The 26979-nt window shown below is 43.0% G+C and overlaps 2 protein-coding genes across 2 annotated transcripts in view; both read right to left on the bottom strand.

The window, feature by feature from the left end:
- The window catches only part of LOC307030933 (uncharacterized protein), a 354919-nt gene that overhangs the window by 77006 nt on the left and 250934 nt on the right, over positions 1-26979 (bottom strand). The gene's annotated exons all lie outside the window — the stretch shown is intronic.
- LOC307030935 (NACHT, LRR and PYD domains-containing protein 3-like) lies at positions 362-25822 on the bottom strand. The gene is made up of 7 exons (XM_079667566.1): positions 24936-25822; positions 24478-24582; positions 23065-23300; positions 21022-22876; positions 4028-4201; positions 772-942; positions 362-380 (listed from the first exon to the last, which is right to left on the bottom strand). Exons 1-7 carry the CDS (start codon positions 25571-25573, stop codon positions 377-379), a joined length of 3183 nt encoding a protein of 1060 aa, XP_079523692.1. The 5' UTR covers positions 25574-25822; the 3' UTR covers positions 362-376.

Raw genomic sequence — 26979 nt, 5'->3', positions numbered from 1 at the left:
CAGCTCCACATTAGACGATGACTCCCACCCTCTGCACTCAGAATTCAAGCTTCTTCCTCCGGGCCGGAGGTTACTCGTCCCAAGGAGTAGAACGAAGCGGTATACAAACAGTTTGATCCCAGCAGCTATTGCACAAATTAACACATCATAGGAGCGTCACACAGATGCCTATTTTTATTTATTTATTTAATTGTGAATGTTGAATGTCCATGTTTGTACTCGTGTTTTCCTTCTTAAAATGTTTTTCAAATATTTGGAGATTTGGTTGAGCAGGGTATACTTGTACTTTTACTTGTCCTTTATTAGAGATGTGTTGTTTGTGTTTGTTTTTAGTGTCAGGATGGAACCCTTGTGTCTTTTTCTCTGCAAACAGAATCTACCTACGGGTACAAATAAATAACCTGAACCTGATTCAATCACAAATCTCAATATGACTTTTTCACCAAATCGTGAAGCCCTATTGGGAACATAAACATTTCTCTGTCACAAAGTCAACTTTATGTAAAACTAATATTAGTTCAGAGGACCTTCTTTATTCAGACCATTTACTAAAGAAAACATACATTTACTTTAACAACTAACAGTGGAAGAATAATAGTTTCTTTAGGAAACAATCAACTGTTATGACTGCAGACTACATTTAGAGAAATACAAATGTGAACAAAACAACATTTACAAACGTATGGATGTTATATATATGTAGAAGAATAAGTTGAATAACTAATGAAACATGTGAGACCTCCAGCAGTAACAGAGAGTCAGTGAACTGACCTGAGAGTCTCCAGTCTGCAGTCTGGACTCTCCAGAAGATCTCTCAGCAGCTCCACTCCTGAATCCTTCAGAGCGTTCTTACTCAGTTCCAGATCTCTCAGATGGATGTTGGACTTCAGAGCTGAGATCAGAGCAGAACAGCTGATCTCTGACAAGCTGCATCTCTCCAGACTGAATAAAGAAAACATGATGAGGATAAAAATCAGTTTATAATCCAGTCAGATGTTCAGGTCTGAAATGTGCAGCTCATCTTTACTGCGTCCTAATCAATGATCTTTCCCTGAATAACAGTGACCGTCATTCTGTTATTGAGGATCATCTTTATATCAGCCTTCTGTTTATTATCTGGGAAAACACATCTAAATGATTGGGAACTAGGGCTGCACGATTAATCGAAATCGCAATACCAGCTTATGCGATTACATAACCGCAACAGGCTGTGATTTAATTAAATAATGAAATGTGCGTGGTGTAGAGCCGATGAGTGGGAGTCGGAGGCGGTGTGTTTAATATGGAACTCCACACTTTATTTTACATTTAACTACAAACACAAGAACGTGCTAGCTGCATGCTACTGTGAAGCTGGAATGCTAACAACAGGAAACCGGAACACCAAGTGTAGCACATCCCTCCCAAAGATGGTCGTACACTTGACTGATGATTTCTCATTTATTGAAAACTCCAAAAATCAACGTAAGAGCTACACAAAGACACAAAACAACAACTATAGTTAAGCTTCACTATTAGCATCACTTTAGCAAACCATTAAACAAGTGAACCGCAAAGTTATAAAACAGTATAAACGAATCAGGACACATGTTTATATCAGTGAACACTAACCTTGTGCCTCTTGCTAATACTTTAATGTAAACTCTTTCTTTTGATATCGCCGTATTTAAATGTAGATATCTCCGTTAATGTCTGTACTTTATCTCCGTTCATCTCCGTCAAGTGTTTTTCTTTGGGAACAGTAGCTTCCTGCTAATAGGCAAAGTCGCATTCAAAATAAAAGCATGTCTAAATAAAACAGGAAGTTGAGTTAAATTACACTCAAGAAATGTATACAATAGCAATGAAAGTAACAAAAACAATGCAATATCCTTTTCAGGTTCATTTGTTTGGGCATCCAGATGTCTTATTTAATGAACATGTGCATGTGTTCTTATATTTACTGGATAGTAGTGCAGAAAGTATGCAGAGAAAACCTTTATTTTCAAAGAAGATATATTTTCGTATTTATTTTATTTTGTCAATTTCTAAGTTATTTTCAAAAAGTAGCCTACTTCTCAGATATTGCTGTTGTTGTATTTGTTTATGATTCTTTGAGATATAGAGATCTCAAAATGATCATTTGTCTGTGCTCTTCCCTTTCCCTGACCAAGTACATATTACACTTTGTTCATTCAATCACAAATCACAATATTGTCCACAATAATCTCAATATGACTTTTTCCCCAAATCGTGAAGCCCTATTGGGAACATAAACATTTCTATGTCACAAAGTCAACTTTATGTAAAACTAATATTAGTTCAGAGGACCTTCTTTATTCAGACCATTTACTAAAGAAAACATACATTTACTTTAACAACTAACAGTGGAAGAATAATAGTTTCTTTAGGAAACAATCAACTGTTATGACTGCAGACTACATCTAGAGAAATACAAATGTGAATAAACAACATTTACTTTAACAACTAACAGTGGAAGAATAATAGTTTCTTTAGGAAAAAAACTTTATTTATTGTGAAGGACATGTGGAATTGTTTTTAATTGTATCCTCTTATGAAAAAAATGCCCACCCGCATTTATGTCCTTCATAAGAGGTTAGGATCTGACCCGGATGACACACACACACACACACACACACACACACACACACACACACACACACAAGCTGTTTGATCCTGGTTTCCCTTGATCTCTACCCTTTGTAGTTTGTACACAAAACTATCCTAGAACATTAGAAACATTTTACATTTTCTCACACTGTCCCCCTCGCACCTGCACGCCGGAGGAGGGACTAATCAGAGACATCAGTGTAGTTACAGTGAAGTGCAGAACTTCAATTATCTACCAACAAAATGGCCAAAAGATATTCTGCTCAGAGCCTTGGAGCTAATAATGGATGAGAGTGAGTGGAATGCATTAGAAGAACACGGTGAAGTGGAACAGGAAGACATTTCTGAAGACGAGGATAATGTAGAGGTAAACTCAGAATTTGACAGCGAATTGGAAGATGAACTTGACTCAGAGCCAGCTGCTGGATAACCCCCACAGCCAGCTTCTGGAAGACCCCCACAGCCAGCTGTTAGGTCTGTGGACCCTCAAAGGACTCCAAGACACAGACTACATGCAGCAACTGCAACAAGTACACCTGTGCTATACACAGGAAGAAGTTCTACATCATGTGTTTCCTAAACAGACTTGCCCATTGACTCACATGATGTTCTGCAGCGTCACTTCATCAATATCTTTTTTGGATATACTGTATTTTATGAATAGTGACTGTTAATTGTTTTGATTTGCTTTGTGTTTATATCTGTTCTATGTCATTTATATGGATGTTTCCTTCTCTCTCTATTTCACAGCCAAACACTTTTGGATGTGTGGTTCTTGTGTTTTAATTGCTGCTAAATTGCTTTATTTCCTTCAGGGCTTTGATTATTATATGACAGATTAAAAATAACAAACATTAATGAAAAAATGTTTCATTTACATTTGTCCTAGAAAAGCATGAGCAAAATGTAAACCTAGTTTTTATTACAGTGTATTTCTTTTTAACATAAATGATATTTTTAACACAAAAAACCATGGACACTTTGATCTAGCAAAGAGTATTTTCAAAGACTAATCATATATTTCATTTATATTGTTGGGGAATGAGTTAAAGACAATATATATAAGGAAATGTGCATGTTGAATTTAGTTCTGTATTTTTTTGAAACCCTGAAATATGTCCCGGGTCAATTTGACCCGAACATTACCAAAGGGTGCGAAATGTGAACATAACACACAACTCCTTCATCTCCCTCACAGCTCCTCAGTACTGACAGCATCTCCACTGACTCATGGAGCACAGGGTGAGTCTGTGGAAGCTCAAACTCTCTCCCTCACAAATTCACCTTCTCTTTGTTACTCTGATCAATATTCAGTCATTAGCAAACATGGAAGAAATAACAATTAAAATGTATTTGTTCAAATTCAGAAAATCATAAACACAAACAGATCTGTATGAACTGCAGTCAGTGAACTGACCTGAGAGCCTCCAGTCTGCAGTTTGGACTCTTTAGTCCAGAACTCAGCAGCTCCACTTCTGAATCCTTCAGAGGGTTGTGACTCAGGTCCAGATCTCTCAGATGGGAGGGGTCCGACTTCAGAGCTGAGACCACGACTTCACATTCAGTCTCTGAGAGCCAACAGCCAGTAAGTCTATAATAACACATATATTACAACATGTGTTAAAACAAGAGGAAACATTATATTAACTTGAAGCATTTGATGAAAACATATTTGACATGTTCTGATGGAGATTTGCTGTCAGTCCATTTTATATAATATATCATAATATATTATAGTAGAGTTGAATGTGTTGTCAGTGTGATCTGATCACATGTCTGTGCTCCTGCTGTCACTGACTGTTACCAAAAGAAACAGAAATTAAAAGGTCCCCTATTAAACTGTTTCTCATCAATATATCACAGGTCTCAGATATATACAGAGCCTGTCTCTGATTGGCTGAAACACCAAACAGATCATTGCAGCATTACCCATAATCCCCTCTGTTTTAGCCCTGTTTCCAAAGAGCTGATTCTCTGTCTGTTACTTTAGATGAAAATAAGGAGCCCCTCCCCACACCCCTCTGAGAGAGATTTGGTTACAAAGAACACAATGGTGCTCTAGGAGGAGATTCAGGTGATAAGGGGGGGGAGGGGGGGGGGGGGGGGGGGGGGGGTGTTACCTTGGTTGCTTATTGGCTAATGGTTAAATAAGACAAAACATTGTTATGACATCATAAAGTGGCCAAAATCTGATCAGCTCATTTTCAGACAGGTTTTTATAGAAATGGATCAAAAAGAGAGAGAATCTTTGTTCCTGAAACTTTCAGGGTCTCTTTCCACAGAGGGGACACATGTTGATGTAGAAGAGACATGAAGAAGAGGGGACACGTGTTGATGTAGAGGAGACATGAAGAAGAGGGGACACGTGTTGATGTAGAAGAGACATGAAGAAGAGGGGACACGTGTTGATGTAGAAGAGACATGAAGAAGAGGGGACACGTGTTGATGTAGAGGAGACATGAAGAAGAGGGGACACGTGTTGATGTAGAAGAGACATGAAGAAGAGGGGACACGTGTTGATGTAGAAGAGACATGGAGAAGAGGGGACACATGTTGACGTAGAAGAGACATGAAGAAGAGGGGACACATGTTGACGTAGAAGAGACATGAAGAAGAGGGGAAACATGTTGATGTAGAAGAGACGTGGAGAAGAGGGGACACATGTTGATGTAGAAGAGACATGGAGAAGAGGGGACACGTGTTGATGTAGAAGAGACATGGAGAAGAGGGGACACGTGTTGATGTAGAAGAGAGATGGAGAAGAGGGGACACATGTTGATGTAAAAGAGACATGAAGAAGAGGGGACACATGTTGATGTAGAGGAGACATGAAGAAGAGGGGACACATGTTGATGTCGAAGAGACATGAAGAAGAGGGGACACATGTTGATGTAGAAGAGACATGAAGAAGAGGGGACACATGTTGATGTAGAAGAGACATGGAGAAGAGGGAACACATGTTGATGTAGAAGATACATGAGAAAGAGGGGACACATGTTGATGTAGAGGAGACATGAAGAAGAGGGGACACATGTTGATGTTGGAGAGACATGGAGAAGAGGGGACACATGTTGATGTTGAAGAGACATGGAGAAGAGGGGACACATGTTGATGTAGAAGAGACAAGAAGAAGAGGGGACACATGTTGATGTAGAAGAGACATGGAGAAGAGGGGACACATGTTGATGTAGAGGAGACATGCAGAAGAGGGGACACATGTTGATTTAGAAGAGACATGGAGAAGAGGGGGCACATGGTGATGTAAAAGAGACATGAAGAAGAGGGGACACATATTGATGTAGAAGAGACATGAAGAAGAGGGGACACATGTTGATGTAGAAGAGACATGAAGAAGAGGGGACACATGTTGATGTAGAAGAGACATGAAGAAGAGGGGACACATATTGATGTAGAAGAAACATGAAGAAGAGGGGACACATGTTGATGTGTAAGAGACATTGAGAAGAGGGGACACGTGTTGATGTAGAAGAGACATGGAGAAGAGGAGACACGTGTTGATGTAGAAGAGACATGAAGAAGAGGGGACACATGTTGATTTAGAAGAGACATTGAGAAGAGGGGACACGTGTTGATGTAGAAGAGACATGAAGAAGAGGGGACACATGTTGATTTAGAAGAGACATGGAGAAGAGGGGACACGTGTTGATGTAGAAGAGACATGAAGAAGATGGGACACATGTTGATGTAGAAGAGACATGAAGAAGAGGGGACACATGATGATGTAAAAGAGACATGAAGAAGAGGGGACACATGTTGATGTATAAGAGACATTGAGAAGAGGGGACACATGTTGATGTAGAAGAGATATGAAGAAGAGGGGACACATGTTGACGTAGAAGAGACATGAGGAAGAGGGGACACATGTTGATGTAGAAGAGACATTGAGAAGAGGGGACACATGTTGATGTAGAAGAGACATGAAGAAGAGGGGACACATATTGATGTAGAAGAGACATGAAGAAGAGGGGACACATGTTGATGTATAAGAGACATGAAGAAGAGGGGACACATATTGATGTAGAAGAGACATGAAGAAGAGGGGACACATGTTGATGTATAAGAGACATTGAGAAGAGGGGACACATGTTGATGTAGAAGAGATATGAAGAAGAGGGGACACATGTTGACGTAGAAGAGACATGAAGAAGAGGGGACACATGTTGATGTAGAAGAGACATGAAGAAGAGGGGACACATATTGATGTAGAAGAGACATGAAGAAGAGGGGACACATATTGATGTAGAAGAGACATGGAGAAGAGGGGACACATGTTGATGTAGAAGAGACATGAAGAAGAGGGGACACATATTGATGTAGAAGAGACATGAAGAAGAGGGGACACATGTTGATGTATAAGAGACATTGAGAAGAGGGGACACATGTTGATGTAGAAGAGACATGAAGAAGAGGGGACACATATTGATGTAGAAGAGACATGAAGAAGAGGGGACACATGTTGATGTAGAAGAGACATGAAGAAGAGGGGACACATATTGATGTAGAAGAGACATGAAGAAGAGGGGACACATGTTGATGTATAAGAGACATTGAGAAGAGGGGACACATGTTGATGTAGAAGAGATATGAAGAAGAGGGGACACATGTTGACGTAGAAGAGACATGAGGAAGAGGGGACACATGTTGATGTAGAAGAGACATTGAGAAGAGGGGACACATGTTGATGTAGAAGAGACATGAAGAAGAGGAGACACATGTTGACGTAGAAGAGACATGAGGAAGAGGGGACACATGTTGATGTAGAAGAGACGTGGAGAAAAGGGGAGACATGTTGATGTAGAAGAGACATGAAGAAGAGGGGACACATGTTGATGTAGAAGAGACATGAAGAAGAGGGGACACGTGTTGATGTAGAAGAGACATGGAGAAGAGGGGACACGTATTGATGTAGAAGAGACATGGAGAAGAGGGGACACATGTTGATGTAGAAGAGACATGAAGAAGAGGGGACACATGTTGACGTAGAAGAGACATGAGGAAGAGGGGACACATGTTGATGTAGAAGAGACATGAAGAAGAGGGGACACATGTTGATGTAAAAGAGACACGAAGAAGAGGGGACACATGTTGATGTAGAAGAGACATAGAGAAGAGGGGACACATGTTGATGTAGAGGAGACATGAAGAAGAGGGGACACATGTTGATGTAGAAGAGACATGGAGAAGAGGGGACACATGTTGATGTAGAAGAGACATGAAGAAGAGGGGACACATGTTTATGTAGAAGAGACATGGTGAAGAGGGGACACATGTTGATGGAGAAGAGACGTGGAGAAGAGGGGACACATGTTGATGTAGAAGAGACATGAAAAGGGGACAAGTGTTGATGTAGAAGAGAGATGGAGAAGAGGGGACACATGTTGATGTAGAAGAGACATGAAGAAGAGGGGACACATGTTGGTGTAAAAGAGACATGAAGAAGAGGTGACACATGTTGATGTAGAAGAGACATGGAGAAGAGGGGACACATGTCTATGTAGAAGATACAGGAGAAAGAGGGGACACATGTTGATGTAGAGGAGACATGAAGAAGAGGGGACACATGTTGATGTAAAAGAGACATGAAGAAGAGGGGACACATGTTGATTTAGAAGAGACATGAATAAGAGGGCACACATGTTGATGTAGAAGAGACATGGAGAAGAGGGGACACATGTTGATGTAGAGGAGACATGAAGAAGAGGGGACACATGTTGATGTAAAAGAGACATGAAGAAAAGGGGACACATGTTGATTTAGAAGAGACATGAAGAAGAGGGGACACATGTTGATGTAGAAGAGACATGGAGAAGAGGGAACACATGTTGATGTAGAAGAGACACGAAGAAGAGGGGACACATGTTGATGTAAAAGAGACATGAAGAAGAGGGGACATATGTTGATGTAGAGGAGACAAGAAGAAGAGGGGACACATGTTGATGTAAAAGAGACATGAAAAAGAGGGGACACATGTTGATGTAGAAGAGACATGAAAAAGAGGGGACACATGTTGATGTAGAAGAGACATGAAGAAGGGGGGACACATGTTGATGTAGAAGAGACATGGAGAAGAGGGGACACATGTTGATGTAGAGGAGACATGAAGAAGAGGGGACACATGTTGATGTAGAAGAGACATGGAGAAGAGGGGACACATGTTGATGTAGAAGAGACATGAAGAAGAGGGGACACATGTTGATGTAAAAGAGACATGAAAAAGAGGGGACACATGTTGACGTAGAAGAGACATGAAGAAGAGGGGACACATGTTGATGTAGAAGAGACGTGGAGAAGAGGGGACACATGTTGATGTAGAAGAGACGTGGAGAAGAGGGGACACATGTTGATGTAGAAGAGACATGGAGAAGAGGGGACACATGTTGATGTAGAAGAGACATTAAGAAGAGGGGACACATGTTGATGTAGAAGAGACATGGAGAAGAGGGGACACATGTTGATGTAGAAGAGACATGAAGAAGAGGGGACACATGTTGATGTAGAAGAGACATGGAGAAGAGGGAACACATGTTGATGTAGAAGAGACATGAAGAAGAGGGGACACCTGTTGATGTAGAAGAGACATGAAGAAGAGGGGACACATGTTGATGTAGAAGAGACAGGAAGAAGAGGGGACACATGTTGATGTAGAAGAGACATGAAGAAGAGGGGACACATGTTGATGTAGAAGAGACATGAAGAAGAGGGGACAAATGTTGATGTAGAAGAGACATGAAGAAGAGGGGACACATGTTGATGTAGAGACATGAAAAAGAGGGGACACATGTTGACGTAGAAGAGACATGAAAAAGAGGGGACACATGTTGATGTAGAAGAGACATGAAGAAGAGGGGACACATGTTGATGTAGAAGAGACATGAAAAAGAGGGGACACATGTTGACGTAGAAGAGACATGAAAAAGAGGGGACACATGTTGATGTAGAAGAGACATGAAGAAGAGGGGACACATGTTTATGTAGAAGAGACATGGAGAAGAGGGGACACATGTTGATGTAGAAGAGACATGGAGAAGAGGGGACACATGTTGATGTAGAAGAGACACGAAGAAGAGGGGACACATGTTGATGTAGAAGAGACATGGAGAAGAGGGGACAAATGTTGATGTAGAAGAGACATGAACAAGAGGGGACACATGTTGACGTAGAAGAGACATGAAGAAGAGGGGACACATGTTGATATAGAAGAGACGTGGAGAAAAGGGGAGACATGTTGATGTAGAAGAGACATGAAGAAGAGGGGACACATGTTGATGTAGAAGAGACATGAAGAAGAGGGGACACATGTTGACGTAGAAGAGACATGAAGAAGAGGGGACACATGTTGATGTAGAAGAGATGTGGAGAAGAGGGGACACATGTTGATGTAGAAGAGACATGGAGAAGAGGGGACACATGTTGATGTAGAAGAGACATGAAGAAGAGGGGACACATGTTGATATAGAAGAGACATGGAGAAGAGGGAACACATGTTGATGTAGAAGAGACACGAAGAAGAGGGGACACATGTTGATGTACAAGAGAAATGAAAAAGAGGGGACACATGTTGATGTAGAAGAGACATGAATAAGAGGGAACACATGTCTATGTAGAAGATACAGGAGAAAGAGGGGACACATGTTGATGTAGAGGAGACATGAAGAAGAGGGGACACATGTTGATGTAGAAGAGACATGGAGAAGAGGGGACACATGTTGATGTAGAAGAGACATTAAGAAGAGGGGACACATGTTGATGTAGAAGAGACATGGAGAAGAGGGGACACATGTTGATGTAGAAGAGACATGAAGAAGAGGGGACACATGTTGATGTAGAAGAGACATGAAGAAGAGGGGACACATGTTGATGTAGAAGAGACATGAAGAAGAGGGGACACATGTTGATGTAGAGGAGACATGAAGAAGAGGGAACACATGTTGATGTAGAAGAGACATGAAGAAGAGGGGACACCTGTTGATGTAGAAGATACATGAAGAAGAGGGGACACATGTTGACGTAGAAGAGACATGGAGAAGAGGGGACACATGTTGATGTAGAAGAGACGTGGAGAAGAGGGGACACATGTTGATGTAGAAGAGACATGGAGAAGAGGGGACACATGTTGATGTAGAAGAGACATGGAGAAGAGGGGACACATGTTGATGTAGAAGAGACATGGAGAAGAGGGGACACATGTTGATGTAGAAGAGACATGAAGAAGAGGGGACACATGTTGATGTAGAAGAGACATGGAGAAGAGGGGACACATGTTGATGTAGAAGAGACATGGAGAAGAGGGGACACATGTTGATGTAGAAGAGACATGAAGAAGAGGGGACGCATGTTGATGTAGAAGAGGGGACACATGTTGATGTAGAAGAGACATGGAGAAGAGGGGACACATGTTGATGTAGAAGAGACATGAAGAAGAGGGGACACATGTTGATATAGAAGAGACATGGAGAAGAGGGGACACGTGTTGATGTAGAAGAGACATGGAGAAAAGGGGACACATGTTGAGGTAGAAGAGAGATGGAGAAGAGGGGACACATGTTGATGTAAAAGAGACATGAAGAAGAGGGGACACATGTTGATGTGGAGGAGACATGAAGAAGAGGGGACACATGTTGATGTAGAAGATACATGAGAAAGAGGGGACACATGTTGATGTAGAGGAGACATGAAGAAGAGGGGACACATGTTGATGTAAAAGAGACATGAGGAAGAGGGGACACATGTTGATGTAGAGGAGACATGAAGAAGAGGGGACACATGTTGATGTAGAAGAGACATGAAGAAGAGGGGACACATGTTGATGTAGAGGAGACATGAAGAAGAGGGGACACATGTTGATGTAGAAGAGACATGAAGAAGAGGGTACACATTTTGATGTAGAGGAGACATGAAGAAGAGGGGACACATGTTGATGTAGAAGAGACATGAAGAAGAGACATGAAGAAGAGGGGACACATGTTGATGTCGAAGAGACATGGAGAAGAGGGGACACATGTTGATGTAGAAAAGACATGAAGAAGAGGGGACACATGTTGATGTAGAAGAGACATGGAGAAGAGGGAACACATGTTGATGTAGAAGAGACATGAAGAAGAGGGGACACCTGTTGATGTAGAAGATACATGAAGAAGAGGGGACACATGTTGACGTAGAAGAGACATGGAGAAGAGGGGACACATGTTGATGTAGAAGAGACGTGGAGAAGAGGGGACACATGTTGATGTAGAGACATGAAAAAGAGGGGACACATGTTGACGTAGAAGAGACATGAAGAAGAGGGGACACATGTTTATGTAGAAGAGACATGGAGAAGAGGGGACACATGTTGATGTAGAAGAGACGTGGAGAAGAGGGGACACATGTTGATGTAGAGACATGAAAAAGAGGGGACACATGTTGACGTAGAAGAGACATGAAGAAGAGGGGACACCTGTTGATGTAGAAGATACATGAAGAAGAGGGGACACATGTTGACGTAGAAGAGACATGGAGAAGAGGGGACACATGTTGATGTAGAAGAGACGTGGAGAAGAGGGGACACATGTTGATGTAGAGACATGAAAAAGAGGGGACACATGTTGACGTAGAAGAGACATGAAAAAGAGGGGACACATGTTGATGTAGAAGAGACATGAAGAAGAGGGGACACATGTTTATGTAGAAGAGACATGGAGAAGAGGGGACACATGTTGATGTAGAAGAGACATGGAGAAGAGGGGACACATGTTGATGTAGAAGAGACATGAAGAAGAGGGGACGCATGTTGATGTAGAAGAGGGGACACATGTTGATGTAGAAGAGACATGGAGAAGAGGGGACACATGTTGATGTAGAAGAGACATGAAGAAGAGGGGACACATGTTGATATAGAAGAGACATGGAGAAGAGGGGACACGTGTTGATGTAGAAGAGACATGGAGAAGAGGGGACACATGTTGAGGTAGAAGAGAGATGGAGAAGAGGGGACACATGTTGATGTAAAAGAGACATGAAGAAGAGGGGACACATGTTGATGTGGAGGAGACATGAAGAAGAGGGGACACATGTTGATGTAGAAGATACATGAGAAAGAGGGGACACATGTTGATGTAGAGGAGACATGAAGAAGAGGGGACACATGTTGATGTAAAAGAGACATGAGGAAGAGGGGACACATGTTGATGTAGAGGAGACATGAAGAAGAGGGGACACATGTTGATGTAGAAGAGACATGAAGAAGAGGGTACACATTTTGATGTAGAGGAGACATGAAGAAGAGGGGACACATGTTGATGTCGAAGAGACATGGAGAAGAGGGAACACATGTTGATGTAGAGGAGACATGAAGAAGAGGGGACACATGTTGATGGAAAAGAGACATGAAGAAGAGGGGACACATGTTGATGTAGAAGAGACATGAAGAAGAGGGGACACATGTTGATGTAAAAGAGACATGAAGAAGAGGGGACATATGTTAATGTAGAGGAGACAGGAAGAAGAGGGGACACATGTTGATGTAAAAGAGACATGAAAAAGAGGGGACACATGTTGATGTAGAAGAGACATGGAGAAGAGGGGACACATGTTGATGTAGAGGAGACATGAAGAAGAGGGGACACATGTTGATGTAGAAGAGACATGGAGAAGAGGGGACACATGTTGATGTAGAAGAGACATGGAGAAGAGGGGACACATGTTGATGTAGAAGAGACATGAAGAAGAGGGGACACCTGTTGATGTAGAAGATACATGAAGAAGAGGGGACACATGTTGACGTAGAAGAGACATGGAGAAGAGGGGACACATGTTGATGTAGAAGAGACATGAAAAGGGGACACGTGTTGATGTAGAAGAGAAATGGAGAAGAGGGGACACATGTTGATGTAGAAGAGACATGAAGAAGAGGGGACACATGTTGATGTAAAAGAGACATGAAGAAGAGGGGACACATATTGATGTAGAAGAGACATGAAGAAGAGGGGACACATGTTGATGTAGAAGAGACATGAAGAACAGGGAACACATGTTGATGTAGAAGAGACATGAAGAAGAGGGGACAAATGTTGATGTAGAAGAGACATGAAGAAGAGGGGACACATGTTGATGTAGAGGAGACATGAAAAAGAGGGGACACATGTTGATGTAGAAGAGACATGAGAAAGAGCGGACACCTGTTGATGTAGAGGAGACATGAAAAAGAGGGGACAAATGTTGATGTAGAAGAGACATGAAGAAGAGGGGACACATGTTGATGTAAAAGAGACATGAAGAAGAGGGGACACATGTTGATGTAGAAGAGACATGAAGAAGAGGGGACAAATGTTGATGTAGAAGAGACATGAAGAAGAGGGGACACATGTTGATGTAGAAGAGACATGAAAAAGAGGGGACACATGTTGATGTAAAAGAGACATGAAGAAGAGGGGACACATGTTGATGTAGAAGAGACATGAAGAAGAGGGGACAAATGTTGATGTAGAAGAGACATGAAGAAGAGGGGACACATGTTGATGTAGAAGAGACACGAAGAAGAGGGGACACATGATGATGTAGAAGAGACATGAAGAAGAGGGGACACATGTTGATGTAGAAGACACACGAAGAAGAGGGGACACATGTTGATGTAGAAGAGACATGGAGAAGAGGGAACACATGTTGATGTAGAAGAGACATGAAGAAGAGGGGACACCTGTTGATGTAGAAGATACATGAAGAAGAGGGGACACATGTTGACGTAGAAGAGACATGGAGAAGAGGGGACACATGTTGATGTAGAAGATACATGAAGAAGAGGGGACACATGTTGATGTAGAAGACACACGAAGAAGAGGGGACACATGTTGATGTAGAAGAGACATGGAGAAGAGGGAACACATGTTGATGTAGAAGAGACATGAAGAAGAGGGGACACCTGTTGATGTAGAAGATACATGAAGAAGAGGGGACACATGTTGACGTAGAAGAGACATGGAGAAGAGGGGACACATGTTGATGTAGAAGAGACATGAAAAAGAGGGGACACTTGTTGATGTAGAAGAGACATGAAGAAGAGGGGACACATGTTGATGGAGAAGAGACATGGAGAAGAGGGGACACATGTTTATGTAGAAGAGACATGAAGAGGGGACACGTGTTGATGTAGAAGAGAGATGGAGAAGAGGGGACACATGTTGATGTAGAAGAGACGTGGAGAAGAGGGGACACATGTTGATGTAGAAGAGACATGGAGAAGAGGGGACACATGTTGATGTAGAAGAGACATGGAGAAGAGGGGACACATGTTGATGGAGAAGAGACATGAAGAAGAGGGGACACATGTTGATGTAGAAGAGACATGAAGGACAGGGGACACATGTTGATGTAGAAGAGACATGAAGAAAAGGGGACACATGTTGATGTAGAAGAGACATGGAAAAGAGGGGACACATGTTGACTTAGAAGAGACATGAAAAAGAGGGGACACATGTTGATGTAGAAGAGACGTGGAGAAGAGGGGACACATGTTGATGTAGAAGATACATGAAGAAGAGGGGACACATGTTGATGTAGAAGAGACATGAAGGACAGGGGACACATGTTGATGTAGAAGAGACATGAAGAAAAGGGGACACATGTTGATGTAGAAGAGACATGGAAAAGAGGGGACACATGTTGACTTAGAAGAGACATGAAAAAGAGGGGACACATGTTGATGTAGAAGAGACGTGGAGAAGAGGGGACACATGTTGATGTAGAAGATACATGAAGAAGAGGGGACACATGTTGATGTAGAAGAGACATGAAGAAGAGGGGACACATGTTTATGTAGAAGAGACATAAAGAAGAGGGGACACATGTTGATATAGAAGAGACATGGAGAAGAGGGGACACATGTTGATGTAGAAGAGACATGAAGAAGAGGGGACACATGTTGATGTAGAAGAGACATTAAGGAGAGGGGACACATGTTGATGTAGAAGAGACATGAAGAAGAGGGGACACATGTTGATGTAGAAGAGACATTAAGGAGAGGGGACACATGTTGATGTAGAAGAGACATGAAGAAGAGGGGACACATGTTGATGTAGAAGAGACATGAAGAAGAGGGGACACATGTTGATGTAGAAGAGACATTAAGGAGAGGGGACACATGTTGATGTAGAAGAGACATGAAGAAGAGGGGACACATGTTGATGTAGAAGAGACATTAAGGAGAGGGGACACATGTTGATGTAGAAGAGACATGAAGAAGAGGGGACACATGTTGATATAGAAGAGACATGAAGAGGAGGCGACACATGTTGATGTAAAAGAGACATGAAGAAGAGGGGACACATGTTGATGTAGAAGAGACATTAAGGAGAGGGGACACATGTTGATGTAGAAGAGACATGAAGAAGAGGGGACACATGTTGATGTAGAAGAGACATTAAGGAGAGGGGACACATGTTGATGTAGAAGAGACATGAAGAAGAGGGGACACATGTTGATGTAGAAGAGACATGAAAAAGAGGGGACACATGTTGATGTAGAAGAGACATGAAAAAGAGGGGACACATGTTGATGTAGAAGAGACGTGGAGAAGAGGGGACACATGTTGATGTAGAAGAGACATGAAGAAGAGGGGACACATGTTGATGTAGAAGATACATGAAGAAGAGGGGACACATGTTGACGTAGAAGAGACATGAAGAAGAGGGGACACATGTTGATGTAGAAGAGACGTGGAGAAAAGGGGAAACATGTTGACGTAGAAGACACATGGAGAAGAGGGGACACATGTTGATGTAGAAGATACAGGAGAAAGAGGGGACACCTGTTGATGTAGAAGAGACACGAAGAAGAGGGGACACATGTTGATGTAGAAGAGACATGAAGAAGAGGGGACACATGTTGATGTAAAAGAGACATGAAGAAGAGGGGACACATGTTGATGTAGAAGAGACATGAAGAAGAGGGGACACATGTTGATGTAAAAGAGACATGAAAAAGAGGGGACACATGTTGATGTAGAAGAGACATGAAAAAGAGGGGACACTTGTTGATGTAGAAGAGACATGAAGAAGAGGGGACACATGTTGATGTAGAAGAGACATGGAGAAGAGGGGACACATGTTGATGTAGAAGAGACATGAAGAAGAGGGGACCGATGTTGATTTAGAAGAGACATGAAGAAGAGGGGACACATGTTGATGTAGAAGAGACATGAAGAAGAGGGGACACATTTTGACGTAGAAGAGACATGAAGAAGAGGGGACACATGTTGATGTAGAAGAGACGTGGAGAAGAGGGGACACATGTTGATGTAGAAGGGACATGAAGAAGAGGGGACACATGTTGATGTAGAAGAGACATGAAGTAGAGGGGACACATGTTGATGTAGAAGAGACATGAAGAAGAGGGGACACATGTTGATGTAGAAGAGACGTGGAGAAGAGGGGACACATGTTGATGTAGAAGAGACATCGAGAAGAGGGGACACATGTTGATGTAGAAGAGACATGAAAAAGAGGGGACACATGTTGATGTAGAAGAGACACGAAGAAGAGGGGACACATGTTGATGTAGAAGAGACACGAAGAAGAGGGGACACATGTTGATGTAGAAGAGACATGAAGAAGAGGGGACACATGTTGATGTAGAAGAGACATTAAGGAGAGGGGACACATGTTGATGTAGAAGAGACATGAAGAAGAGGGGACACATGTTGATGTAGAAGAGACATGAAAAAGAGGGGACACATGTTGACGTAGAAGAGACATGAAAAGAGGGGACACATGTTGATGTAGAAGAGACGTGGAGAAGAGGGGACACATGTTGATGTAGAAGAGACATGGAGAAAAGGGGACACATGTTGATGTAGAAGAGACATGAAGAAGAGGGGACACATGTTGATGTAGAAGAGACATGGAGAAGAGGGGACACATGTTGATGTAGAAGAGACATGAAGAAGAGGGGACACATGTTGATGTAGAAGAGACATGGAGAAGAGGGGACACATGTTGATGTAGAAGAGACATGAAGAAGAGGGGACACATGTTGATGTAGAAGATACATGAAGAAGAGGGGACACATGTTGACGTAGAAGAGACATGAAGAAGAGGGGACACATGTTGATGTAGAAGAGACGTGGAGAAAAGGGGACAAATGTTGACGTAGAAGAGATATGGAGAAGAGGGGACACATGTTGATGTAGAAGAGACATGAAGAAGAGGGGACACATGTTGATGTAGAAGAGACATGGAGAAGAGGGGACACGTGTTGATGTAGAAGAGACATGAAGAGGGGACACGTGTTGATGTAGAAGAGAGATGGAGAAGAGGGGACACATGTTGATGTAGAAGAGACATGAAGAAGAGGGGACACATGTTGATGTAAAAGAGACATGAAGAAGAGGGGACACATATTGATGTAGAAGAGACATGAAGAAGAGGGGACACATGTTGATGTAGAAGAGACATGAAGAAGAGGGGACACATGTTGATGTAGAAGAGACATGAAGAAGAGGGGACACGTGTTGATGTAAAAGAGACATGAAGAAGAGGGGACACATGTTGATGTAAAAGAGACATGAAAAAGAGGGGACACATGTTGATGTAGAAGAGATATGGAGAAGAGGGAACACATGTTGATGTAGAAGAGACAAGAATAAGAGGGGACACATGTTGATGTAGAAGAGACATGAAAAAGAGGGGACACATGTTGATGTAGAAGAGACATGAAGAAAAGGGGACACATGTTGATGTAGAAGAGACATTGAGAAGAGGGGACACGTGTTGATGTAGAAGAGACATGAAGAAGAGGGGACACATGTTGATGTAGAAGAGACATGAAGAAGAGGGGACACATGTTGATGTAGAAGAGACATGAAAAAGAGGGGACACATGTTGACGTAGAAGAGACATGAAAAAGAGGGGACACATGTTGATGTAGAAGAGACATGGAGAAGAGGGGACACATATTGATGTAGAGGAGACATGAAGAAGAGGGGACACATATTGATGTAGAAGAGACATGAAGAAGAGGGGACACATGTTGATGTAGAAGAGACATGAAGAAGAGGGGACACATGTTGATGTAGAAGAGACATGGAGAAGAGGGGACACATATTGATGTAGAGGAGACATGAAGAAGAGGGGACACATATTGATGTAGAAGAGACATGAAGAAGAGGGGACACATGTTGATGTAGAAGAGACATGAAGAAGAGGGGACACATGTTGATGTAGAAGAGACATGGAGAAGAGGGAACACATGTTGATGTAGAGGAGACATGAAGAAGAGGGGACACATGTTGATGTAGAAGAGACATGAAGAAGAGGGGACACATGTTGATGTAGAAGAGACATGGAGAAGAGGGAACACATATTGATGTAGAAGAGACATGAAGAAGAGGGGACACATGTTGAAGTAGAAGAGAAATGGAGAAGAGGGGACACATGTTGATGAAGAAGAGACATGAAGAAGAGGGGACACATGTTGAAGTAGAAGAGACATGAAGAAGAGGGGACACATGTTGAAGTAGAAGAGACATGGAGAAGAGGGGACACATGTTGATGTAGAAGAGACTTGAAGAAGAGGGGACACATGTTGAAGTAGAAGAGACATGGAGAAGAGGGGACACATGTTGATGTAGAAGAGACATGGAGAAGAGGGAACACATGTTGATGTAGAAGAGACATGAAAAAGAGGGGACACACGTTGATGTAGAGGAGACATGAAGAAGAGGGGAGACATGTTGATGTAAAAGAGACACGAAGAAGAGGGGACACATGTTGATGTAGAAGAGACATGAAGAAGAGGGGACACATGTTGATGTAGAAGAGACATGGAGAATATGGGACACGTGTTGATGTAGAAGAGACATGAAGAAGAGGGGACACATGTTGATGTAGAAGAGACATGAAGAAGAGGGGACACATGTTGATGTAGAAGAGACATGAAGAAGAGGGGACACATGTTGACGTAGAAGAGACATGGAGAAGAGGGTACACGTGTTGATGTAGAAGAGACATGAAGAAGAGGGGACACATGTTGACGTAGAAGAGACATGAAGAAGAGGGGACACATGTTGATGTAGAAGAGACATGAAGAAGAGGGGACACATGTTGATGTAGAAGAGACATGAAGAAGAGGGGACAAATGTTGACGTAGAAGAGACATGGAGAAGAGGGAACACATGTTGATGTAGAAGAGACATGAAGAAGAGGGGACACATGTTGACGTAGAAGAGACATGGAGAAGAGAGGACACGTGTTGATGTAGAAGAGACACGAAGAAGAGGGGACACATGTTGATGTAGAGGAGACATGAAGAAGAGGGGAGACATGTTGATGTAAAAGAGACACGAAGAAGAGGGGACACATGTTGATGTAGAAGAGACATGAAGAAGAGGGGACACATGTTGATGTAGAAGAGACATGGAGAATATGGGACACGTGTTGATGTAGAAGAGACATGAAGAAGAGGGGACACATGTTGATGTAGAAGAGACATGAAGAAGAGGGGACACATGTTGATGTAGAAGAGACATGAAGAAGAGGGGACACATGTTGACGTAGAAGAGACATGGAGAAGAGGGTACACGTGTTGATGTAGAAGAGACATGAAGAAGAGGGGACACATGTTGACGTAGAAGAGACATGAAGAAGAGGGGACACATGTTGATGTAGAAGAGACATGAAGAAGAGGGGACACATGTTGATGTAGAAGAGACATGAAGAAGAGGGGACAAATGTTGACGTAGAAGAGACATGGAGAAGAGGGAACACATGTTGATGTAGAAGAGACATGAAGAAGAGGGGACACATGTTGACGTAGAAGAGACATGGAGAAGAGAGGACACGTGTTGATGTAGAAGAGACACGAAGAAGAGGGGACACATGTTGATGTAGAAGAGACATGGAGAAGAGGGGACACATGTTGATGTAGAAGAGACATGGAGAAGAGGGGACACATGTTGATGTAAAAGAGACATGAAGAAGAGGGGACACATGTTGATGTAGGAGAGACACGAAGAAGAGGATTTTGCACAATTGGTGACCTTTAAATAAATCACTTGAATATTAGAGATGTATTTAAATGTGAATTAAACTCCAACACATTGTGATGAAAACGTGTGTCTGTTTGATGATAAAGAAACGACTAGAAAGTAATAATAACATCTTTCTGTGATAACTGTAAGTCCTGCTGTGTGGTGTGATCACATGCTGAGGAACCTCTAGAGTCCTTCATGTGTTTGACATGTCGCCTCCATCACTCAATACGAAGAGAGGAACGCTTCAGTTTAACTATTATTATAAATAAATAGAAGAACAGTGTTGGTTTTATTTTGCTCTCAGTATTTAAACAGTAGAAATGTTATAGTGTTTATTTGAATAATTAAACTCCTGATTAGTTTATAAAGTGAATCACATCTGGACTTACTTGGCCTTCCTGCAGTTCCTCACAGCTGGAATCAGTCTCAGTTTCCCCTCCCGTGATGTGTTGTACTGATTCAGGTCCAACTCATCCAGAACCTCCTCTGACATCTGCAGCATGTAGGTCAGAGCAGAGCAGTGGATCACAGAGAGTTCCTTCTCTGATCTGTTCTCTGACTTCAGGAACTTTGTGATCTCCTGATGTACTGAGTGGTCCTTCATCTCTGTCAGACAGTGGAAGATGTTGATCATCCTCTCAGGAGAGATTTCACCACTGCTCATCTCCTTCAGGTTGTTGATGGCTCTCTGGATGCCTTTGCGACCCAGCTGGCCTCTGAAGAATCTCTGGATGATTGTTGGACGCTTGTCTGTGCGACCCAGCAGGCCTCCTAACAGTCTCTGGTTGGACTTCAGAGAGAGGCCGTGGAGAAAGCGGACAAACAGGTCCAGGTGGCCATTTTTACTTCTGAGGGATTTCTCCATGGCTCCCTTCAGGAAGACATCCAGGGATGGGTAATCCTGATCTCTGTTTTCACTGTTCTCATAGGGCCAGTCTCCCTGCAGGAAGTCCTTCAGTACCTCTGTGTCTCTGATGGTGTAACAGTGGAACATGTAGACTGCAGCCAGAAACTCCTGAATGCTCAGATGAACAAAGCAGTAGACTGTTTTCTGGAAGATCACACTCTCTCTTCTGAAGATCTCTGTACAAAGTCCTGAGTGCACCAAGGCCTCGGTGACACCAAGGCCACAGCGCTGCAGGTCTTCTTGGTAGAACATGATGTGTCCTTTCTCCAGATGTTCAAACGCCAGCCTCCCCAGCTTCAGGAGAACCTCCCTGTCAGCCTCCGTCAGCTGCTGTGGACTCGTCTCATGTCCCTCTTCAAACTTCTGCTTCTTCCTCTTGGTCTGGACCAGCAGGAAGTGTGAGTACATGTCAGTGAGGGTCTGGGGCAGCTCTCCTCTCTGGTCTGTAGTCAACATGTGGTCCAGAACTGCAGCAGTGATCCAGCAGAAGACTGGGATCAGACACATGATGTGGAGGCTCCTGGAGCTCTTGATGTGAGAGATGATTCTGCTGGACAGGTCTTCATCACTCGATCTCCTCCTGAAGTACTCCTCCTTCTGGGCGTCAGTGAAGCCTCGTACTTCTGTCACCCTGTCCACACACTCAGGAGGGATCTGATTGGCCGCTGCAGGTCTGGAAGTTATCCAGACGAGAGCCGAGGGAAGCAGCTTCCCCCTGATGAGGTTTGTCAGCAGCACGTTGACTGAGGACTGCTGAGAGACATCAGACACAACCTCATTGTTTCTGAAGTCCAGAGAAAGTCTGCTTTCATCCAGGCCGTCAAAGATGAGCAGCACTTTGCAGACAGCCAGCTGCTCTGCTGTGAGCTTCTGTAAGGTTGGATGGAAAACATGGAGCAGCCTGAGAAGACTGTACTGCTCACCTTTGATCAGGTTCAGCTCCCTGAAGGAGAGCGGGATCACCAGACTGACATCTTGGTTTCCCAAACCCTCGGCCCAGTCCAGAGTGAACTTCTGCACTGAGAAGGTTTTTCCAACTCCAGCGACTCCGTTGGTCAGGACCGCTCTGATGAGAGTCTGTTGGTCAGGTGAGGCTTTAAAGATGTCCTGGCACTTGATTGGAGTGTCATGGAGGGTCTCCTTCTTGGAAGCTGTCTCCAGCTGCCTCACCTCATGTTGGGTATTAACCTCTTCACTCAGGCCTTGTGTGATGTAGAGCTCAGTGAAGATGCTGTTGAGGAGGGTTTCACTTTGATCAGTTCCTTCAGTCACACGTTCACATCTCCTCCCCAGACTGAGCCTATGTTCATCTAGAACCTCCTGCAGACCACTATCTGCTGGAAGAGAAGGGAACAGGAGAGAATCAGGAAATGCTTTTGAGAATCTAACAATCAAACTAATAAAAACAGACAGAGTGTAAATGTTTTGCAAACAGCTGAATGTCTCTGCTCTACAACAGAATACCTCATCCAGACCAAAGGAACCAGGAAGAGGAATAAGACGCTGCATGAGTCCGGCCTCTTACCTCGTACAGAGCTGCTCTGACTGGCTGTCTGCAGGCCAGCTCTGGTTCTGGATCTTTCTCCACACTGGGGACAGGAGGGGTCTCCTGATGGAGGTCTCTGCTCCCAGTATGAGGTGATGCACTGTCTGCAGAACCAGTGTCCACAGCTGGTAGAGACTGGATCCTTCAGGACGTCCTGACACAGAGCACAGCTGGACAGCTGCTCCTCCACAGGAACACCACTCTTCCTCTTCCCTCTGTGGAGATGAACACATCCTTTATAGCACTTTAGGGGAGCTGATTATCACCAAAGGTACAACAAGGGGGAACATTCTAGTTTGATATTTAAAAAAAGGTCTAAACAATATACCTTTGTGATCAGGTAGATAGCTTACAATTCACATGATCATGAAACCAAAGAGCATCCTGTCTGGATTCATGACATCCCCCAGAGGAGCACAAGTTCACTGCATCTACTAAGACACACAGCTGTATTAACCTGGTGCTTTATAAACCCAACTTACAGAGAATCTGCTGTGAATTCAGAGCAATAAACATCTGGAAAGGATGCCTAAATAACAACAGAATGATACTGATTTGATCCTGAGTTAAAGCTTTGTCAGGTCTGTCTCCAACACAACGAGCATAAACATTTACAAATGTTTGTTTTCTGAATGAGATGGGTTTGATTAAAGCTAAGCTAACATTGTAGCTGCTCCATCAGCCCTCAGAAGAACTTCATGTAGTCATACGTACAGCAGTGACTATATAGTTAGCACCACAGACAGTCTCTGGTTTAAACAGGAACATGAATAACCCTGATTGAATATGAGCTGCTGTAGAGCTCTGTTCTCCTCTCTGATTCCCCTCAGACCGTCAGAGACCACAGGAGCACAATCTCAACACTGACAGCTTTTTGTCACAGAGCGTCACAGACTTTACACTCAAGTTGAAATGTGTCACGCTGCACGAATACGCAGGTGATATGAATTTCCCATCTTCACTTCCTTCGTGTTGCCAGGCACGGATCTGGGTCTTTGCATTGACTCTACATGTAATCTCTTAAACTCTGTTATATCTGCTAATGCTAAACTCAACCAGCTCACCAGGTGATTACTATTATTAATAATCGTCTTAAAAAGACATATCATAAACATGCCCAAGTAGTTAAATAATGTTTTGGATGATATATATTTAGTTTTTAAATCAGTATTTATCTACATGTTTACTATTTAAAACCATTTTATACCACAGATACAATGATAATATAATTGCATATTTAGTTATCATCAAATAATGTTAGCTTGCTGTACTCTGCTGCGTGTTTCCTTTACAAACTGCTCACAGGATATCATTAAAGAACAGTTTAATATATTAGATTAGATTCAATCAGAATCCTCTTCAGGTCAGGTTACAGTAGAAACAGACTCTTACTTTGTGTCTGAGGGTCCAGGGTCATCACTGAAGTCTATAGGTTTCCACATAGACCAGTCACTCTTCAGAGACAGACAGCTGGGGACTGGAGACTCTGCTCTCTGTCTGTGGAAACAACACATGTTTTAAACATCATTAGTTTATTTAAAGAACAGATTTTGATGTTCATCTTATTTAGTTTTTGAGTCTTGATTGTGGGTTTCTGTTGTTAAAATTCATTTGAGAGTGAAACGTTTTACATATTTGTATTTTATGAGCTTAATTTAACACAAAGTCCAACATGTAGGGTGTGAGGATGATTTCACTGGGAGATCATTTACTATTGCTGATGATGACAAGAAGCAAGAGTTGAACTTTGTTAATGTACTCTACTGGGTTTCATTAAACAGTTTAGATTAACAGATGACATAAAAACAGAATCCTCTTCAGGTCAGGTTACAGTAGAAACAGACTCTTACTTTGTGTCTGAGGGTCCAGGTTTATCACTGAAGGCTATAGGATGACCCATAGACCAGTCACTCTTCAGAGACAGACAGCTGGAGACTGAAGGTGTGTCCTCTTCCTCATCTTTTAAATCACTCATTTTCTCCAGTCTGAGAGATAAACCAGTAACACTGGAGACACACACACACACACACACACACACACACACACACACACACACACACACACACACACACACACACACACACACACACACACACACACACACACACACACACACAGACAGACAGACAGACAGACAGACAGACAGACAGACAGACAGACAGACAGACAGACAGACAGACAGACAGACAGACAGACAGACAGACAGACAGACAGACAGACAGACAGACAGACAGACAGACAGACAGACACACACACACACACACACACACACACACACACACAGACAGACAGACAGACAGACAGACAGACAGACAGACAGACAGACAGACAGACAGACAGACAGACAGACAGACAGACAGACAGACAGACACACAGACACACACACACACACACACACACACACACACACACACACACACACACACACACACACACACACACACACACACACACACACATACACACACACACACACACACAAACACATGCACTCACACAGACAGACACACACACACACACACACACACACACACACACACACACACACACACACACACACACACACACACACACACACACACACACACACACACACACACACACACACACACAAACACACACACACAGACAGACAGACAGACAGACAGACACACACACACACACACACACACACACACACACACACACACACACACACACACACACACACACACACACACACACAGTTAAATGCATGAAATCAGTCAGACTTCAAGCCGCTCTCCATTTTGACTGCGTCACATGTTATGTAACTCTGATGAATCAGAAAACAGGAAACAATAGAAGTTTACAACACTTGCAGAAGTCTCATTGGACTCTAGGATGCAGATTCTTAACCAATAAGTTATTTTCTGACATCCAGTTTGACAGAGTAAATAATGAATGTGTTAGAAAGCAGATCCTGGTGTTAACACTCACCCTGTCGTCCTCCTGCTCCGTCAAGCTGTAAAATTGTGTCTGGCAGTCGAACCAGTCCGACCAGTCTGACTTCATACTAACACTTTAACACCCTCACCTGTCTGCAGCACCTCCTCTTGTTTCATAACCAACCTTATGAGCTGAATCAGTGCAAATACACGTTCAGTTAGATAGAAAAGACATGCAGCTAAAAACAAGCTCAACAAAGTTATCAAAAGACACACAACATCCACACATCAGCATCCATAGGAGACACAACAACATCAACGACCATAGGATATCATTAAATCTGCTTTAACACCAGTGCTTGAATTGGGCCTGATTTTTACCCATGTGGTACCGGCACTTCTTACTTCTTACTCAGCCGCCGGCGGCACGTTATGACGGCCCGGACTGGCCATCGGGAGGACCGGGAGGTTTCCTGATGGCCTGGCCTGCTAAGTGGCCTGCTGGCCTGAGGACGTTTTTTTATACGTATGTATTGTGAACGCAACGCTGCGCAAATGTGGGTCTGACTCTGCCTCACAGAGGGTGACTGGCTGTCTACATGATGTGGCCTGCCGACATGGCCACTTTCATACAGATCATACTAATGCCCTTGATTGGTCTCTGTGTGTCATTCAAGCTCGGGAGGGTGTGTGTTAGTGCAGGGGTTCCCAAACTTTGCCATGCCAAGGACCCCCATATAGCATTATCCTCTGGTAAATGATGTGTACAAGTGCCTCCCGATGGAACATGCAGTGCGTTGCCACTACATTTGGGGCCTTCTGTCTGATCGAAGCTGTCACTCCGCTTTATTTGCCTGTCATAGCCCCACTGCCCCATCTGAACACACACCCACACAACGAGACCAGTCAAGTCCGTTTGAGATGATGTACTCATCTAAAACTTGGAAAATGTCTCTTCATGTAACTTCAGCTCAGCTGAGGTAAATTA

This window comes from Notothenia rossii (genome assembly GCF_949606895.1).
Source record: "Notothenia rossii genome assembly, chromosome: 3".
Classification (NCBI taxonomy): Eukaryota; Metazoa; Chordata; class Actinopteri; order Perciformes; family Nototheniidae; genus Notothenia; species Notothenia rossii.
This window is presented reverse-complemented; position numbering and strand designations above follow the sequence as displayed.

Coding starts and splice junctions, on each gene's coding strand:
- LOC307030935 (XM_079667566.1), bottom strand. CDS start 25,573: ATGTGTTTGTGTGTGTGTGTGTGTGTGTATGTGTGTGTGTGTGTGTGT. Junction 23,301..24,477: donor CCTGGACCCTCAGACACAAA/GTAAGAGTCTGT, acceptor TCATCTCCACAG/AGGGAAGAGGAAGAGTGGTG. Junction 943..4,027: donor TGCAGACTGGAGGCTCTCAG/GTCAGTTCACTG, acceptor TTCTTTATTCAG/TCTGGAGAGATGCAGCTTGT.